The sequence below is a fragment of the Acanthochromis polyacanthus genome, chromosome 9 (assembly GCF_021347895.1).
Source record: "Acanthochromis polyacanthus isolate Apoly-LR-REF ecotype Palm Island chromosome 9, KAUST_Apoly_ChrSc, whole genome shotgun sequence".
Classification (NCBI taxonomy): domain Eukaryota; kingdom Metazoa; phylum Chordata; class Actinopteri; family Pomacentridae; genus Acanthochromis; species Acanthochromis polyacanthus.
In genome coordinates, this window is record NC_067121.1 from 16,040,807 (window position 1) to 16,060,797 (window position 19,991).

Below are 19,991 nucleotides of genomic sequence, written 5' to 3' on the forward strand. Positions count from 1 at the left end.
TGAGGGGACTGGATGTAGTTAACCTGAAGACTGAAACATTAGTAAATGAAAGGCTTAAATAATTTTTATGTATTTGAGAGTTCAACACTCAAAAACTCAACATTAATGCTAGTGCTGGTGGATTTGATCAAATTTGTGTGATAGTGGTGTCTCCATGGCAACATAAGCAAATAACCCAGCATCTCTTATTGGATTTGGTGTAAGAAATACCCCTCTGAGTGACTCATCCCCTACATTTCTCCAAGGTGAGCAGTAAATTGAGCTCTCAGACAGTTATGAATCAACATCATTTTACATCCTGGCATATCCTAAGATGAATTACACTGTGAATGGCGAGGTTTTGCCATGCAGCCTACTTTTTTTTCCATTGTGGAAATTTTTGAGAATGCAGACACTCAAAAAAGGTAGACAAAGTAAATATAGTGCACTAAATATGGATAGTGGTATCTGAGCGGAAACACAAGCAAACAACTAGCTCTATATTCTTTCACTGTTTGATTCTAAATAGTCCACGGAAGCATGAGACATCATCTTTTTCACCAGCACTCTGCCCCCTCCAAACCAAACACAGGACCGCAGACAAACAACACACAGGCTGTCTGACGTTTCCCCCGTTCTCTACTCCTTATGTAATAAATGCTCAATATTTCACTCATTTGTGATCTATCAGTCTTGTATCGCCAACCGGAATAATTAGTCGACTGAACAGACTCCATCTGCCGCTGAAGACTGACATGTAGCTGAAAGGAAGCAGTCTAAAAGAAGCTACTACTGGGTCCTTGAGTTAAAATGATTTTGCCAGAAACAGTTCTGTATTTGGCAAAGATAATAGTGTGCAAGACATTCTCTGAAAAATATTTATAGATGTGGTTTCCATAGCAACATAAGCAAGCAATCCCAAAACAATCATCAGGTTGTGATTGATGAATCTGTCAAGCTCTGATTGGGCCATGGCGGTACAATCAGGTCAATAAATAGTTGGACATGGACACAATTTTCAGCATTTAAACTCTATACACCACCACAATGGATCTGAAATGAAACAATCAAGATGTGCTGTAAGTGCAGACTTTCAGCTTCCATTTAAGGGTATTTACATCCAAATCAGGTAAACAGTGAAGGAATTAAAACACATTTTAGATGTGCCCACCGCCTTTGAAGGAACCACAAGTAATTGGACAAACTGACAAACATAATTATTAATCAGATTGCCACTTTTAATATTTGGTTGCAAATCCTTTGCAATCAATGACAGTTTGAAGTCTGGAACCAATAGACATCACCAGACACTGGGTTTGGTCCCTGGTTATACTCTGCCAGGCTCTACTGCTGCTGTCCTCTCTTCCTGCTGGTTTTGGGACATTTTACCTTCAGCTTGTCTTCAGCAAGTGAAATGGAGCTCAGTGGGACTCAGGCCAAGTGATTGACTAGGCATTGCAGAACATTCACTTCTTCTGCCTTAAAATACCTTAGGTTGCTTTTGCAGTATGTTTCAGGTTCATTGTCCATCTGCACCGTGAAGCACTGTCCAATGAGTTCTGAAGCATTGGCTGATTATGACCAGATAATATTGCCTAAAACACTTTAAGAATTCGTCCTGCTGCTTTGTCAGCGGTCACATCTCTAATAAATATAAGAGAACAGTTTCCATCGACAGCCATACATGCCCACGCCATGATAGTACCACCACCATGCTTCACTGATGAAGTGATTGTTTTTGGATCTTGAGCAGTTCTTCCCTTCTCCAGACTCTTCATCATTCTGGTACAAGATGATCTTTGTCTCATCCGTCTATTGGATATTGTATAGGATATTGTTCAGCACAGGCTCTTTTACGTTTTTTTTTTTTTTTTTTTTTGACAAACTCTAATCTGACTATCCTGTTTTTGAGGCTCACCAAACAACCTTGTGGTGAAACCTCTGTTTCACTCTGGTGAAGTCTTCTTTTAACTGTTGACTTTACCTCCTGGAGAATGTTCTTGATCTGGCCAACCGTTATGAAGGGTTTTTCTTCACTAGATAAAGGATTCTTCTGTCATCCACCACACTTGTTTCTGTGGTCTCTGGGTCTTTTTGGTGTCGCTGAGCTCACCAGGGCATTCTTTCTTTTTAAGAATGTACCACACAGTTGATCTGACCACACCCTAATGTTTTTTACTATCTTCTGATGGGTTTGTTTTGATTTTTCAGCCTAATGATGGCTTGCTTCACTGATAGTGACAGCTCTTTGGACTTCATATTGAGAGTTGACCTCACCAGATTCCAAATGCAAATACCACACTTGAACTCTAGACCTTTTATCTGCTCCTTGTAAATCAGTGAATAAACACATACAGTGGGTATGGAAAAATATTCAGACCCCTTGAAATTTTCTCTCTCTGTGTCATTGCAGCGATTTGCTAAAGTCAAAAAAGTTCATTTTATTTCTCATTAATGTACACTCAGCATCCCATCTTGACAGAAAAAACAGAAATGTAGAATTTTTTGCAAATGTATTAAAAAAGAAAAACTGAAATATCACATGGTCAGAAGTATTCAGACCCTTTGCAGCGACATTCATATTTCACTCACATGCTATCCATTTCTTCTGATCCTCCTCGAGATGGTTCTGCTTCTTTATTGGAATCCAGCTGTGTTTAATTAAACTGATTGGACTTTGATTAGGAAAGGCACACACCTGTCTATATAAGACCTTACAGCTCACAGTGCATGTCAGAGCAAATGAGAATCATGAGGTGGAAGGAACTGCTCAAGGAGCTCAGAGACAGAATTGTGGCAAGGCACAGATCTGGCCAAGGTTACAAAAGAATTTCTGCAGCACTCAAGGTTCCTAAGAGCACAGTGGCCTCCATAATCCTCAAATGGAAAGAAGTTTGGGCGACCACAACTCTTCCTAGACCTGGCCGTCCCGCCAAACCGAGCAGTCGTGGGAGAAGAGCCTTGATGAGAGAGGTAAAGAAGAACCCAAAGATCACTGTGGCTGAGCTCCAGAGATAGGAGAAAGTGCCACAAAGTCAACTATCACTGCCAGCCCTCCACCAGTCGGGGCTTTATGGCAGAGTGGCCCGACGGAAGCCTCTCCTCAGTGCAAGACACATGAAAAGCCCACATAGAGTTTGCCAAAAACACATGAAGGACTCCCAGACTATGAGATATAAGATTCTCTGGTCTGATGAGACCAAGATTGAACTTTTTGGTGTTAATTCTAAGTGGTATGTGTGGAGAAAACCAGGCACTGCTCATCACCTGCCCAATACAATCCCTACAGTAAAACATGGTGGTGAATGAGAATACTCTCAAATTAAAGCTGAAAGTATGTACTTTGAGCACATTTTGATTGTTTCTTTTTAAATCCATTGTAGTGGTGTACAGAGCCGAAATGCTTAAAATTGTGTCAATGTCCAAATATTTATGGGCCTGTGTTGAAGACTGTAAGAGTGGTTGAAAATCCTGGAAAAACTGGCAGGAGGGCCTGGAATTATGATCATTCTGTCTGTATTGGCAAGTAACAGTGTAATCCCATAAGTATGACTGCACGAGTTGATTAAAGAAGAAGCTGATTAAAAAAAACCCTGGGGACAGCTTTTTTAAATAATTGGAATCTTTCAGACAGTTACAAAAACAAAGACTTCAAGTGCCTCAACAAGAAGCTCTAAGAAATGCCTCGAAACAAAGGAAACCTGATAATGAACCAAAACTATAGCGATCCTTCATCAGGAAATAGTTTGGGCAGAACAAGCGGCAGCATTCTCAGCAGGAGATAAAGCAGACAGTCCCAGGTGCTCCTCCAGGTGAAAAGCAAAAGAGCAAACTTGAAGGTGTAAGAATTTATGAGTCACATTTAGTAAACTGGATGATCAAGAAACGAAGAATCATAGGCCAGTCTTTGTACAAAAACCCAATTATTTAACTTTATTAACATCAATGTTTTTATCTTTTTCATTAACAGTTTCTTTTTAAATTCCAGTTCTTTATCAACAAATAGAAAACAGACTGTGTGTACAACAGATCGAACCCCTACAGCACTAAGCATTCACAAGGTAAAAATGAACATTTTTGTTTTTTTGCCACCGTTTTCAAGTCCCCCCTCCCTCTCACCGCCACTACAATGCTTAGGCCTCTTGGATCAGACGCTTCTCTCTCCCTCGTTTGTGTGGGACAAGATGTGTGCTTTAGTGGTACGACGGCCTGTGCTGAGTGAGGAGTCGTCCATTTGGATGAGTGGGGTTGGGGGTTGTGCTGTCGTTCCTTAGTCAGACAACCAGCTGTCTAGGTTACTATGGTAATGCAGTAGATACAATGGTGTTTTCATTAATACACACGCTAGGACAGCAGGCTCTCTGCAGTGTCTCTAGGTAGGTCAGCAGAATAATTCCTTTATAACAATATACTTTTGAAACTGTGTATATATCTATGTGTAATTGTACATATATATAATCAGTCATAATTATATATATATATATGTGTGTGTGTGTGTATATATATATATATATATATATATATATATATATTTATAATTCTATTTCTGTATAAAATAATATCAGGTTTCAGTCCAGTGGGCTGAGTCTCTTTCCCTCTGGTAGGAATGGTTGATTCTGTACAGGTACCAACGGTGATGGCTCTGCTCCAGCCTATACCAACCACTTCTGCTCCTTTCGGTCTGTCTGGTTCCACTCCAGTAAACAGACCAGGCTAATGGCAAGCGAGGAGATGGGAGGGACTTGAAGAGCGTCTATATTCCGAGATTGGGAGTTTGTTGTCTGTCATCTACCCTTTGGGTATAAAAGTCTGTTTTCCTCAGGTAAGTTCTCCGCTGTGGAGCAATGAAGGCCTCAATGCCATAGGCTTCTGATGAAAAACAAAACAAAACAAAACAAGAACAAAGAAACGTAGAAAAAATGTGCTTTCCATTTCTGTACATTTGTGATTTAGTCTCTTGTTAGGTAATTCACTTGTGTTTGTTAGCTACCACGTTTACAGAAGGACAACTACAGCCAGTCTGTGCTCTGAAATCAATTTTCGCAACATTGATTTTTTTTGTGTTTTTAATCACAAACGGCAAGTGAAAAGGCAATTTGAGTTCCTGAACTGAGTAAGACCAAAAACAATGTTTATGACACATAAAATGAATAAAACAATAATGTCAAGTGACAAAAGAAATCTGACAGCAGCTCAGAGAACAGTGGTCCTCCTGTATTAGTGTCTAGAAACATGTTAAAAATACATGCCCCTTGTGCTAAAGTCCCCTAGAAATGATTATGAAAATAATGCACGCCCAAGACTGGGCAGTTTAAGACAGAAGAAATGTCTGATATTACAATGATTATTAAAAACAACAAAAAGGTATACTAAACAAAAATATTTGACATAATAAATCATAATATAGACAATAAATTTAATAAAAAAAGAAAACAAAGAGAATGCTCTCTTAGTGCTACCAGTAGCCTTTGACAATCAGGGAGGTTTGGCTTCGACAGAGCAGAGAGGCAAATTGCCAGTCTGCCCTGTCGGATCTGTACAAGAGTTGTCATGTTTGTCATAGTCACTGTATTGTTTCACTTATCAATTTTAAAGCAAAATCTCACGAGGTTGGTTAACTCTGCGTATATCTCTGTGATTGAACGGGTCTGCAAGCTCGTCCCTTTCGCCACCCCTCCGGTAGCTGCGAGGGGTTGGGTTTTAGGGGGTGAGTGGATGGCAGCGGAGATGGGACACTTGGCACACTCCTGAGAGGTTTGACCAGGGAAACTGTTCGGTGGGAGTGGTTACGTTGCATAGTGGTCAAAGCTCCCCAGGTACTCCAATGCTGCCCTGTAGCACAACTGGTACTGGTCCTGAAGACAAGAAAAAGGCAATGAGAAAACCGTGTTCCTTCTCTTTCCTTCTTAATCTTATGTAACTATTATAAAGTCCAGTTAATAACATATTTACAAGTATTGAATTTACCATCATTGTGTTGGTGCAAACACAAGCATGAAGCTACTATACTGTATTCATGTGAAACAAGTAATAAAGTGACTGTTTTTGCATGTCAAAGATTTAGTCAAAGTTATTCATTATAGTTTAGCACATTTAAAACAGCAGATGCTAAGCTAAAGTGATTTCCTGTTGCTAAATGAGACTGGAGTTAAGAATTTACCGAACAAGCTTAAATATTGAGATGCAGGCCCTACAGTCTTATGATATGCATTTACCTGAGTGATTAAAAAATTATGGTTAAAAACCTACAAAACTGTGCAAAAAACAAAATCTGTTAACCAATTAGTCATGACTTATAACTAGCTGCTGTACTTTGGAGCACTTGCCTCTACGTTAGTAAAAATCAAACACTTGCCATTGTTTTTAAATCTTAAAATGTTTAAGAACTAAGTTGAACTGATGCAATGACTTGTTTTTAATATGCTTTCCCTGTTACGTTTTGTACTTATCATTCCTTAAATGTGATAGCACCAGATGAGTCTGCTGTAGGTTTTCTAGTGCACCTTTACCACCTCCATTAAAAAAGGATTTGTCACTGAGTCTTTATTTTTGTGGAGCCCTCAAAATGACACTTTAGATAACGTCAACTTTATATCACAAAAATATACAATACTTATTTTCAAAAACCATCCTGTCACTGAGGGATTTAAAGTCTGAACAATATGCTCATCAGCATGTCCCCCTTACCTCGGTCTGCACCATGGCAGGCCGCTGTGTGCGAAGCGTCTTCACTGTCTGGAAGAGGTCGACCACACCTTCGTACCTCATCCTCTCCAGTACAATGCTGAGGGTGATGAAGACTCCGGTCCTGCCTACCCCGGCACTGGAAAGCACACGGACACACGGAGATATTTATTATTACATCAGCAGTCTGGATGTTCAGACTGACTCACTTTTCAAAAATCACAATGTCCAAAATTAAAATTCACTGGTGAATAGGAAGCACCTGGAATGTACACTTTATTCATTTTCGTTTTTATTCTACATATATGCATTATTATTTTTGGCTTACTAAATTGGTAAAAGCACAATCTTTAAAGAAAAAGATCTTCTAATTCATGCCTAACCTGTGCCATGTGTTGCTCCTTACCTGCAGTGTACAGTGATTGGTCCATCCTGTCCAAATTGTTCCTTGGTTTTGTGCACTTGTCCAATGAAATCAATGAAACCTTCTCCGGTTTTTGGCACTCCTTGCTCGGGCCAGTCAGTGAACTGGAACTGGCGGATTGTTCTGGACTGTCCATCCTGAAGGGGTAGTAAATTATCAGGTTTAGTACATTTAGGAGGCCCAATGACTAGATAAGACTTTGCAGCTTGCGCTTCACAGATCTCTCTGTGCTTTGAATCTGTATGTGAACTAAACAGGAAACACCCCAGCAGAGGGTCTCAGGTTGAGGTTTACAAGTACCAATCATCCTGCTGCTTGTAAACTGCAGTCAAGTAATCATGTAAAGCTAATGACCTGGATAGATAAAAACCCGCATGGATGTGACTCTCAATAACTAGGATGGATAGATAGATAGATAGATAGATAGATAGAATTCTCAACATACTCAACATGGAGTCACATACCCCACAGCACTGTGGTATCAGCATGTGTAAATTCAATTTTTTTGTGTGCATACCTGGAGTATTTCTAAACACATCACTCAGTGAACATTTATTCAATCATTTATTCATATTGGATTATCTAAAGCAAGCAGGTCCAGTCTGTTTTGCATAGACACCCTGTGTACACACAACTGTAAAGCAAATTCACAAAGCAAAATACACATTTTGCCAAATAATCAGGCCCAGAAGCTGTACTGAAGATGACACACACATATATGCGTGCGCACACACACACACACACACACACACACACACACACACACACACACACACACACACACACACACACACACACACACACACACACACACACACACACACACACACACACACACACACACACATTAAAGAAAGAGTGAACGTGGGATTAGAGTGCTGCTGTGTTGTGAGCCTTCAGAAGACAGTAAAGTGTATTTATAGCTCATTGAAACTCCTGCATCACAGTGAGTTCCAGCACTGGCCCTCAGGGACGGAGGGCTATGCTTTTTGCGTGTTTTCACAGTGATCTTGAAACACACATGCGCATGCACACATCCACAAACGCACACAATCCATAGAGGAAGCATACAGTTGCTAAATCCGGGTAAACACGTTTGATGGCGCATTCACTTGATGTCAACCTGTCAGATAAAATAACACGGGATGCGTTCTGATCATCTCTACCTTGAAATCATAGTCGGGATAATTCTTAACACTAGGCGCAACTGTCAGCGTTTGTATGAAAACCTAAAATTGAAGGTTGTATTTGGGTTGGATGATTGTATTTGTGTAAAATGTCCATCAATCCTCACTCCAAATCCATCCCTCACACCAGCATACACATCGGCACAATCGCAGGGCCAAACCCACAGATTTTCACACTCAGAGTGAACCCAACATACCCTGGCATCTGTGACTTTAAACTCTCTGAGGATGTACTGAGGCATATTGTACTCAGCCATCGGATCCACCACAAAGTACTGGTACCTGGCTGAACGCTCTGCTGGCCAGTACTGATGGCACTTCTCCTGCAAGAGAATAAAGAGGTGGAAATTTTCAGCACTTAAAAGTTGAAGAATCTTTTTCTAAATACACTGCTCAAAAAAATTAAGGTAACACTTTTTAAAAACATCATATTTCAATGTGGGGGAAAAAACAAACTGGATATTTACATTGATATGGACTGGATAATGTGTTAGGAATGAAAAGATGCCACATTGTTTGATGGAAATGAAGATTATCAACTCCCAAGAGGGCTAAATTCAAGATACCCCAAAATCAAACTGAAAAACTCAAAACTCAAAATGGTATTCAGTAGTTTGTATGGCCTCCATGTGCTTGTATGCATGACTGACGATGTCGGGACAAGCTCTGAATGAGACGACAGATGGTGTCCTGGGGTATCTCCTCCCAGAACTGGACCAGGGCATCACTGAGCTCCTGGACAGTCTGAGGAGCAACCTGATGGTGTCAGATGGAACAAAACATAATGTTCCAAAGGTGCTCTATTGGATTCAGGTCAGGTGAGCATGGGGGCCAGCTAATGGTATCAGTTCCTTTATCCTCCAGGAACTGCATGAGTTCTCTTACCACATAAGACTGGGCATTGTCGTGCACCAGAAGGAATCCAGGACCACTGCACCAATGTAGGGTCTGACAATGGGTCCAAGGATTTCATCCTGATACCTAATGGCAGTCAGAGTGCCATTGTCCAGCCTGTAGAGGTCTGTGTGTCCCTCCATGGATATGCCTCCCCAGACCATCACTGACCCACCACCAAACCGGTCACACTGAACAATGTTACAGGCAGAATAACATTCTCCACGGCTTCTCCAGACCCTTTCATGCCTGTCACATGTGCTCAGGGTGAACCTGCTCTCATCTGTGAAAAGCACAGGGCACCAGTGGTGGACTTGCAAATTCCTGCGTTTTATGGCAAATGCCAGCTGAGCTCCACGGTGCCAGTCAGTGAGCACAGGGCCCACTATAGGACGTCGGGCCCTCAGACTACCCTCATTACATCTCTTTCTGATTGTTTGGTCAGAGACATTCACATCAGTGGTCTGCTGGAGCTCATTTTGTAGAGCTATTGCAGTGTTCATTCTGTTCCTCCATGAACAAAGGAGCAGATATCTGCTGATGGGTTAAGGACCTTCTACAGTCCTGTCCAGGTCTCCTAGACGAAATGCCTGTCTCCTGGAATCTACTCCATGCTGTTGAGACTGTGCTGGGAGACACAGCAAACCTTCTGGCAATGGCACACACTGATGTGGCATCCTGGAGGAGTTGGACTGTCTGTGGAACCTCTGTAGGGTCCAGGTATCACCTCATGCTACCAGAAGGGACTCTGACCCTAGCCAAATGCAAAACTAGTGAAAAACAGTCAGAAAACATTAGGAAGGAAAAAAATGTCAGTGGCCTTCACCTGTAAAGTCATTCCTGTTTTGGGGGTTGTCTCATTGTTACCCCTCTCTAGTGCACCCGTTGTTAATTTCATGAACACCAAAGCAGCTGAAACTGACTAAAAACCACCTCTGTTACTTACTTGACCATATCAGTATCCCATATGTTTGACTTGATGCAGTACTTAGATTAAAAAGTGTTCCTTTAATTTTTTTGAGCAGTGTACATTCAGAGGAAAAATGACTGTACATAACGACTTCCTGGCGTACATCAGAACGATAATTTTAGTATGGCTTACTGTACGTTATTAGTCATTTTGAGTCATATGAATATTTCTGCTTATACAACAAAATCTCAACAGACTAATCTGCAGTTTTGAAATATTGTCTGATTCATGATAGGTGACAAAATATTTACATAATTTGTTTTTGGTCTTCACTATAGTGATGATGTGCATGAGAGCTTTTCTTCTCATCAGCTGCGATTATTTCTCAGAGGGCAATAAAAGCTGCAAAATGCAGCTGAGTGCTGTCAGAATTACCTGCATAATGTAAAAAACTGTTTAGGTGATGATATTATAGGTTTATTCAAATTCACAATAGGAACAGTAAAAAGGAGTAGACTGAAGTTTTGGGAAATGCATTTTTTGCTAACATATTAAAAGCTGGGTGTGACCATAAACATCACTCTCCCATCTGTCCCCTAAATCTGAAGATGGAGCCAACGGTTGATTATTTTAGCTCCACAAAACATAAAAAAATCCATCTTCTTCAACCTTTTTGTCAAAGGGGTATGATATGCAAAAAATGTCCCTAGCTGGAATAAAAGGCAAACTGAGGGAGAATCCAGGAAGTTACTTCTGACTTCTGACTCAGGCTGGCTGTTTCTCTTTGTTTGTAGTGTTGTGTCTCGGCTAAATCACCTGTCTTCAGATTGTAATTCAGCACTTTCTAGACTGGTAACTCCATCAGCAAGAAAGACAATATGATTCCCCCTTTAAAATCTACATTTTTTGTCCTTGTCAAAAAGTGTAATACATTTCGACCGTGAGGAAATTATCAGTATGTTTGGAATGCCACCAATCACCGACAAATATGAGACAGCAGCATATTTGGTTCAGCTGACATGAATTCCAGTCACCATGATAAGGAAGTTAATTTTCAACTGTGGTTATTGTTCAGGTTTGGAATGAATTAATATTTGAGCAATGTGATACAGCAGCTTAGCTGAACTGACTCAGTTATCACCCCATGAAATGGTCCCGTGACCTTACAGGTGCTGCTTCTACTTATGTTCAGTATTTGTTAATGTATTACCCGGCCCATCTCTCGTAGCTTGGTCAGCATGACAACAATAGTGGAGTTGTGCTCCCACAGCATCCTCCAGAAGTCCTCAGTGGTCTCAGCCAGGGGGCCCTGTGTGGCCAGGTAGGCTTTCTGCTGTCTGAAAAACAAATTCACACAGAGGGGGCAGAGGTTAAATATTACATGTAACAATTATTAACCTCATGATGCTTTTACAGCTGGCAGGGTTCTCACCAGGATTTTTTTACAGCGTAACGGCAGGTCCTCCCACACGCACATGCGCTTGCGCAATAGCCTTCATTAAATCTCACAAGCGGCCGGCCCAGATGTCAGCCAATGAGCGTCACGCAGATGCTCCAAATGCTCGTGATTTAGGTCACTATTCACCATACATGGCATCACGGAAACAACCGAGACAGGCTAATTGTAACCCCAAGATTGGAAGTGACTCTTAATTTTAGACGGGAACGGGTCAATCGACAGGAAACTACGGCTGAGGTGGGGAGACATAAATTAACCTAGATAGGCACCCAGTCGATAAAAACAAACGCACATGGCGTTATCTGTCAAAATAACAGCGTAGCGGCCCTAATCACAGCATAATCTTTTAAACTGACAGCGTAATGGCCCGGTACGACAGCGTAACGGGCCGTTACGACAGCGTAACGACCCGTTACGCTGAAATACGCTGGCGAGAACCCTGGCTGGCATTTTAAAGCTTATCACAAAGCAATAAAACATAAAAGAGTAAATGATAAAGTAGTTGTGTTGTTGTGGAGTGGTTAGAAAAAGCTTAATATACACCCTCAATCTGATGACTCAAGATCTCATACATATTCAGACCTAAACTTCTTTAAATAAAAAATGAATCTGTTGCTGAAGAGTTTCCTACAAATCCACTTTTTTTTTCTAAAATAACAACATATTTGGTGGAAATGTAAATATAAAGAAATATGTATTAAAATGATATGAAATAAAAGTGATCAAAAACTCACGAAAACATCCTGTTCAAAAGCATTCCATTTTGTGAGAGTTTAATGCTCCATACTGAAACATACACTCCCATTTAAAAGTTTGGGGTCACTTCGAAATGTCCTTATTTTTGAAGGAAAAGCATTTTTTTCAGTGAAGATAACATTAAATGAATACGAAATACAGTCTGGACATTGCTAATGCGGTAAATGACTGTTCTAGCTGGAAACAGCTGATTTTTAATGGAATATCTACATAGAGGTACAAAGGAACATTTCCAGCAACCATCACTCCTTGTGTTTTAATGCTACATTGTGTTAGCTAATGGTGTTGAAAGGCGAATTGATGATTAGGAAACCCTTGTGTAATTATGTTAGTCCAAGAACAAAGGTGTGAGTTTTCATGGAAAATGTGAAATTGTCTGGGTGACCCCAAACTTTTGACTGGTAGTGTATACACTGAATTTGTGACAATATCAACAAAGCAAATTCCTGCCCATCTAATGTATATGGTGAATAATTCATGGTTGCTATGATCATCCCAGAGCAATTTTAGCCTATATAGAGGCCTTCTTCATCCTTCCTGTAACAAAACACAGAACTAGAGAGAGCGCTCGATATGCTCACAAAACTAGAGATGAGCTCATCCACTGAGGTGCCAGAGCTGTACTGGTGTCCTACGTGACTTTGGTCCAGCTAAGTAGTGCTTTTGTCAAACAGCAGGTGGCAGCAGCACGCTGATCATCAGACAGACAGGGCTGAGTAATCCAACACACAAACACATGTATAATTGTACACGCACACACTCACCCACCCACCCACGCACCCACCCACACACCCACACACACACACACACACACACACACACACACAGTTTTCCTATCCTTGTGGGGATCTACCACTGACTCCCATTCATATCTAACCCCTAACCCTTACCCTAGCCCTAACCTTAACCCAGACCAAAACAATGCCTAACCCTAAAGAAACGTTTTTGCACTTTTACTTTTGTCAGTAACAACAACATGGCCAAGAAAACACTGTTTCTCCTCATGGGGACCCAAATGAGGTCCCCACAAATGACATTTCTTTTGGTTTTCCTATTGTTGTGGGGACATTTGGTCCCCACAACAATAGCCACCACCTGATCACACACACACACACACACACACACATGCACCCACACACACGCACGCACACACGCACGCACACACCCACACACACACTCACACACACACTCACACACACACTCTCTCACACACACACACACACACACACACACACACACACACACACACACACACACACACACACACACACACACATTGGCAGCACATTCAGGTGCAGGCATTTGTGAATGCAGTAGTTTCACATGTATATTCAGACCCGCTGCAGCTCACACACACACATGCAGTCACACACTGTGCCATGGCTGAACGACTAATGAAGGTGCTGCAGGCAAGGCACTAATGTGGAACCAGGAGATTAGAATATGCTCAGGGCCTCACTCACTCAAACACAGAAACAACAGATTGGTAGAGAGGAGAGGAGATGACATACGAGGAGGGGGAGGCAACAGAGTGAGGAATCAAATTAAAAAGATGAAAACTGGGAAGGAGAAAGGCAAACTGTGGAGCAGAGATGTACTAAGAACAGTGAGGATGTGGAGAGGAGATGAAAAGAGCGAGAAAGAGTTCTCTCCAGCTGGTCATCAGAGTGCAATAAAGGATTCACTGCTGAGGATGACAAGAGAGTAGAGGGAAAAGATGAGCAAGGACATGAGGAGAGGAAAAGCAAAAGGGACTTTGTGGAGCAGAAGAGGAGGAAAAATGCAAAGCTAGGCAGGGGATGAATGAAAAATTTCAAATTGATAGGGTAGACCCTCCTAACTCCCCTATAAAACGGCCCCCAGCCAAACAGAAACAATTCTAACCGTATCACACAATACGGACTTCTCTGCACACAGTGTCCCGATGAGCGCATTGCCAAAGAGCACAAAGCACTCTCTGCATCATCCCACACGAATGCAGAGCTTGAGGGCATAGTGTTTCATTTCAACCTCATTACAATGCTAAAACTCCAGCCTGCATCGGAGCATATCCAGGGCTCGTACCCCTGATAGCATAGCTGGAATCAATGGTTCGCCTCTCATTAGCTTAGCATATTATTGGCTTTTCTTAAAGGCACTAGGGTGAAGGGCACTGGAGGCCCTTGTTTAGTTTTTATTTATGCCCGCGTTTTAAAAGCGGCTTAATTACACAGTGCCGCTGGTGCACACAACAGGTCCCCACCCGGATGTCTGTCTGCCATGATGTTTGGATGGAAAATTAAGATGGTGAGTGAGAGAAGAGGGAAGGAGGAGAGAAAGAGAGAGAGATAAATAGTGCAAAGGAAACAGATTAAGGAGTAGCACAGAGAGACAGAGACAGAGAGGGGTAAAAATGTAGGAGGAACAAGATGATAAAGAGAGAAAGAGACAGTGAATATGAAGAAGAAAAAAGCAAGGTGGGTTTGGGAGAACACTTCATTACAATACTCTCTTGCTGCAATTATGTTATTTACAATGCAACAATGGAAGGTCGGCCTCTGCGAAGCACCTTCTCATTAACAACAGAACAGGAGAAAGAGGAGAGGGGGAGAGTCGGGAGGTGTTGTCCCCGTCACGGCCCAGTACGAAGCAGAACCCCATATGGGCTAAATGGCATTTCACGCTTGCTAAATCCATCCCTTCACTTAAACCGCAGAAGAGTCAGCTCTGTCTGTCACTGCCCATACTTATATAGATATAAAACAGAGAGCTGCCTTTTCATCTTCCTCCGTCTAGGAAGCAATTTGAACTCACAGAGCACACGAGGACACAGAGTAGCTTCGATATAAAAGTGGTTGTGGCTCAGCAAACGAAAGCCACACTGACAGATCTGGGAGTCATTCTTGCAATTGGATACTGCCCACTGCAGCCTCATCCTCAGTCCAGTCCCATACAACCTGTTTCCAACATATTTATTTAGTTGACTGTGAATACCTATTGTATTTTTCACACTGGGAACAATCTGCGATGGCAGAAAATAAATGCAGACCTGTGCAGTCAGGAAACTATCAGGATAGCGATAGTTTCAGTTGTGCTGTGTCTCCAGGATGTCAGGTTTGAAATAAATTGATGATTTAAGTTGAAGTGTAGAATTTCAGTTCCAATTTAAGAATGTTTACAACAGATAAACCATAACCAACTATATTAGATAAAGCCTTCCAGGTTGGGAGACAGAAAAACTGAAAAGGTTAATATGTTGATAATTAGGGTCACTGTATTTAATATTTTGTTCCAAATCCTGCTCAATCAATGTCTGCCTTAAGTTTGTAGCTCATTAATATCAGACATTGATTCCTTCCTGGTGATGTTCTGCTAGGCCTGAATGGCATTCATCTTCATTTGTTTTCCTTTAGTCTGGTCCTATATCTGAAAAGGGCTGAAATGCCTTTACTATTAGTACTTGTGGTGACCTTAAACAATGATAAAGGATTAGGCTGGTGTTATTCTTGTGCCAGCACTGAATTAATCACTGAGAAGTATTGCTTCTGTAGCCATAGCCTGGCACCATTTATTTTTCTGGGCTGTAGCTCTTTATTGCTGTCCAAAATTTGTTGAAAACACATCAACACACTGTTGCTCTGGATGACATTTCTTCATTACTGTGAACATCAACCTGTAGTATTTTGAGCCAATCCCACATACAGGTTGTATTAGAAACCCAGACTTGTAGTACAAGCAAGCAGGTACATGCTTACCCTGGCTTGAATGCTACCACCAATAATTGGTGTTTTGCAGTAGGCAGTGGGAAACTGTGGATTAGTTCTTCAAAGCAGGATTCAGAAAAATGTGCAGGATATGTGCTGGTATTTTTCCAACTTGTGTCCTACCAGGCAGAGTGTGCGTGCACTTAAACATGGGGTACACACACTTACAATAGACAGTATTGCTGTGACCTAGTTTTTAAGTCTCATGTTTTCTACAAATAACATTTACAGTTGAGACAACAAAGCAATGAGCTGAGCCTAATGTAGCATAACATTTGCAGTGAAACTAATTCTTTATTCGCTTTTGGTCTTTTCATGGAATTTGTTGATGAGATAATAACACTTGTCACGTTTGTCTTTTAAAGCAAGTCCAAAGTGAACTCTTTCACTGTACAGTCATTAAACTCAGCTCATCCTGAAGATGAAATTGTTTGCTGACCTGTAGCCATCAATGCAGCTGGCGTTGATGTAGTCAGAACCCTCGACACCACGGATGGGCTGCAGGCAGACACGTGTGGACTCAAAAGGCATGATATTGACCAGGCGGTTCTTGAACTTGTTGCAGGGCAAGTTGGCGCTGATGAAGCGTGATGTGTGGGCTTTGGAGTTGGCCAGTCTCTGATTAACAAAAGGTTGGAAATACCAGACAGGGTGAGGAGAAAAATGAGTAACCTGAAGTAAACATACAAGGAAGCCTGACAAGCTTTTATTCAACTAAAGGTTTCATGTCACAATAAATAATAAATTCTTACAAGAGAAGAGAGGCTATTTTAGATATCTGCTGATAGGTATAAGTAAGTGCAAAGGAATCGTCTCTTACGATTCCCAGAGCTTGCTTAGAGGGTTGTGGGTGTGACAAGCTCAGTGTTGGCAGAGAACAGAGCACAGATGGACAGCAGCACAGAAGTGTGTGTAGACAGTCATGGTGCTCCTGCAGAATTCTGTGTGTTGTGGCCAGACTGTGTGGGCATGGAGGCTGTGGCCCCCACGTACGCCACAATCATTCTCTTACTCTTTCATTCTCCATTGTTGGCAGGAGTGTAGGTGCTATTATCACTTCAAACAGAATGGATCATGGTCATAAGAGGGCTAATGGCAGAGCCGCGCTGGGAGGAAAGTGTGTAATAACATCACAGTCAATGGCTATTGACAGAAGGTGTGTGTGTGAGTGTAACTGTGACCTTGAACACCAACTGTGTGTATATGCCAGTGTCAGTCATTTTGTAACTCTGCATGTGTAGGTGTGTTGATGTGTTTCGTTGTTTATGTGTGTTTGTTCTAGTCTGTATGTTCATGAAACGTGTGTGTATGTACTGATGCTGCTGTGTAAGCCGCAGGAATGACTCAGCACCAATGTCATTGGCATAAATTGCTGTGCATTGGTTGATTTTGTGAAATAATTACTTGTGACACTGACATGTGACATTCTGGACACTGTGCAACTGCAGTCTGTTATATTTTTGACAAAGGTAAACAACAAAAGCATCAGTGCAGGGATTTTGTCAAATCAGTGATTTGTGAAACACAGACAGAAAAATAGCGCTATCTTTGCAGTTTTGTTGCTGACTTGTTATCACACAAAGATTTACGCATTATTTGTCTTCTATGTGGACTTCACTCACCTTGAATTCCAGCTCCATAGCAGTGACTGTCTCTCCAGGTGGAGCCTGGGTGAGTTTCTGGATGTGGGCGTAGAGGTTGCGTGCTGGAACCTCAGTGTTGCCGCAGGTGGCTGCCTCCAGTAGGGCCTCATGGATGAAGATGTACTGGTCCTCGGTCTGGACCATATAGTTCCTCTGGGCACGCATGCACGTCACATGGCCGTAGATGTCTACGGACTTCTCGTGCTTCATGCGCTCCAGCATGGCATCGATTACAATGAAGCACCCAGTCCTGCCCACGCCCGCACTGATGGAGAGCAACAGCGAAAAGTAAATAACCAGGGTTCACTATTTCTTTAGATATTCACCACAATATGTCAAAAGATGCATCAGTCCAGAACGGATATGCATCGAGATACGCTGAGAACAGCATTGTGAATTAACTATCTCAGTCCTTTCATGTTTTCTCTCTGCGCTCGAACAGCTGAAAACTGGACATTCTGCCCTCAGTCGAAGCTAACTTACACTTGAGAGCACAACAGCTGCAAAATGCAGTGATTATTGCCACAGACTGGGATTGTGGAGGTATCCTGAGAGATTTTTAGCTGACTGTAAAATATGCAACACATTATTAGGACAAATCAACTGTGAAAGAAAACTGGTAGTGACACCAACAGCAAGATTCCAACATCTCTCTTCTTACTGATGGTACAGCATACTTGCCCTTCCCCCTTGATATGAGACATTCATATATGCTATTCTAAAAATGTTACTTATTAATTATAGGTTAATGTTATTTCAGTATAAATTCATTATGGTTGATTATCACATTTTGCTCATGTAACATCTCATGACAGTAGCAGGGAAAGTGACAAATAAAATGCTAAAACATACAGTATAAGGATATTACTGCCACACAGAACTGTTCAAATACAGCAGGCAGTTGTTTCTCTCATGTACCCACCTGCAGTGGACCACCATGGGCCCTGCATCTGGAGGGTTGCAGGCCTTTACCCGTCGAAGAAAGGCCAGGATGGGGGTGGGATACTCAGGTACCCCATGGTCTGGCCAGGCCATGAACTGGAACTGTCTTACTTCTCTCTTCTCACTGGAGCCATTCTGTAAGAGAATCGGTTGAGTAGTCAGTCAACTAGAAAGGTGTTTTAGTCAGATGTTCTGACACAGTAAATTGTAAGTGCTTGTTTTTCAAAGAAAACTTCTGATTTTGACAAACTATTTTCTGAAATTTTACAGTTAAAATTTGAAAAGCACAAGTAATTTAACTGACAAAAATGAAACTATCATACGGTAATGTCTTAAGTTAACTCATAATTTTTATAACAGCACATGATGCATTGAACTTTTAGGGCTGTAATCACTGTGCAAGTGTAGGTGTCGATAACATGCATCACTTCTAAATTGAACTCCAGTGGGTTCTCTGGAATGGTTTCTTGACATTGTTGCTATTTCTGATTGAAACCAAGTAATCACACGAGCTAGAGACTTGTATTTAATTAGGATTTATAATAATGTTTGAAATTCTAACTCTAATGGAAAAAAATGGAGAGAGGACAAATAAAGGACAAACCATCAGTTACATCGTCACTGCAGTGAAGTATATGAATTAACATGAAAAATATGTCATCCTTCACTGCACGTCAGAAAATGGGAGATAAATCTCAGAAGCTAAAAAACAATTTCATCAGTGAAAAAATGATTTCGATGGTAATAGCCTTTAACTGTCTTCAGAAAATGAGAAATTACATTTTAAATATGACCCCAGCACTGATAACTTCAATTACCTTTGAAGGACATGTCATTCAAGACTATCACTTGCTATATGTTAAACTATAAATGAAAAATGCAGTACTTTACCTTGTAGAGGGCAAAGGTACGGACGCTGTAAGTGGCCAACTCCACAGTGTCCAACATGGTGACCTGGATCATGCCGTAGGTCTCTGTTCCTCGTGACGGCCAGTACTGGTCACACTTCACCTGGCAGAGCAAGAGAGAGGGCACACTGTCAGGAGGGAACTGCTGCTAACATCCACTACGAGGCTCGTGAGAGGCTTGTAGGATCACACTGATTAACAAGGAGGGAACATTAAAGAGGTCAGATCAAAGGCTTTGTCCACTGTCCAATTAAAAACTGAAGACGCAGAGTGGGCTCCTGTATCTACTAAAAATTACCACTGGTGAATCAGACTTTTGCATGCACATTACTGTGCATCTGCATTTGAAGCACATTTCAAATGAGAATTAAAAAGCCCACTTTGTGTTTTACTAATCTGCGATCATTTTCAATTAGCTAATTGTCGGGTGGTTCACAACCCTTTGTCATGTAAGCTTCTGGC

General features: G+C 41.5%; 1 protein-coding gene across 24 annotated transcripts in view; it reads right to left on the reverse strand.

The window, feature by feature from the left end:
- Positions 1-3,883: 3,883 nt before the first annotated feature.
- The window catches only part of LOC110957580 (receptor-type tyrosine-protein phosphatase F), a 185,782-nt gene continuing 169,674 nt past the window's right edge, over positions 3,884-19,991 (reverse strand). For all 24 annotated transcript variants that reach the window (XM_051953723.1, XM_051953727.1, XM_051953722.1 and 21 more), the window contains 9 exons: positions 19,513-19,632; positions 18,602-18,756; positions 17,659-17,944; positions 16,476-16,654; positions 11,289-11,415; positions 8,472-8,597; positions 7,070-7,224; positions 6,667-6,802; positions 3,884-5,834 (listed from right to left, as the gene is read on the reverse strand). In XM_051953723.1, the coding sequence (XP_051809683.1) occupies positions 5,766-5,834; positions 6,667-6,802; positions 7,070-7,224; positions 8,472-8,597; positions 11,289-11,415; positions 16,476-16,654; positions 17,659-17,944; positions 18,602-18,756; positions 19,513-19,632 (1,353 nt within the window). In that variant the 3' untranslated portion in view covers positions 3,884-5,765. The remainder of the gene's footprint in view (positions 5,835-6,666; positions 6,803-7,069; positions 7,225-8,471; positions 8,598-11,288; positions 11,416-16,475; positions 16,655-17,658; positions 17,945-18,601; positions 18,757-19,512; positions 19,633-19,991) is intronic.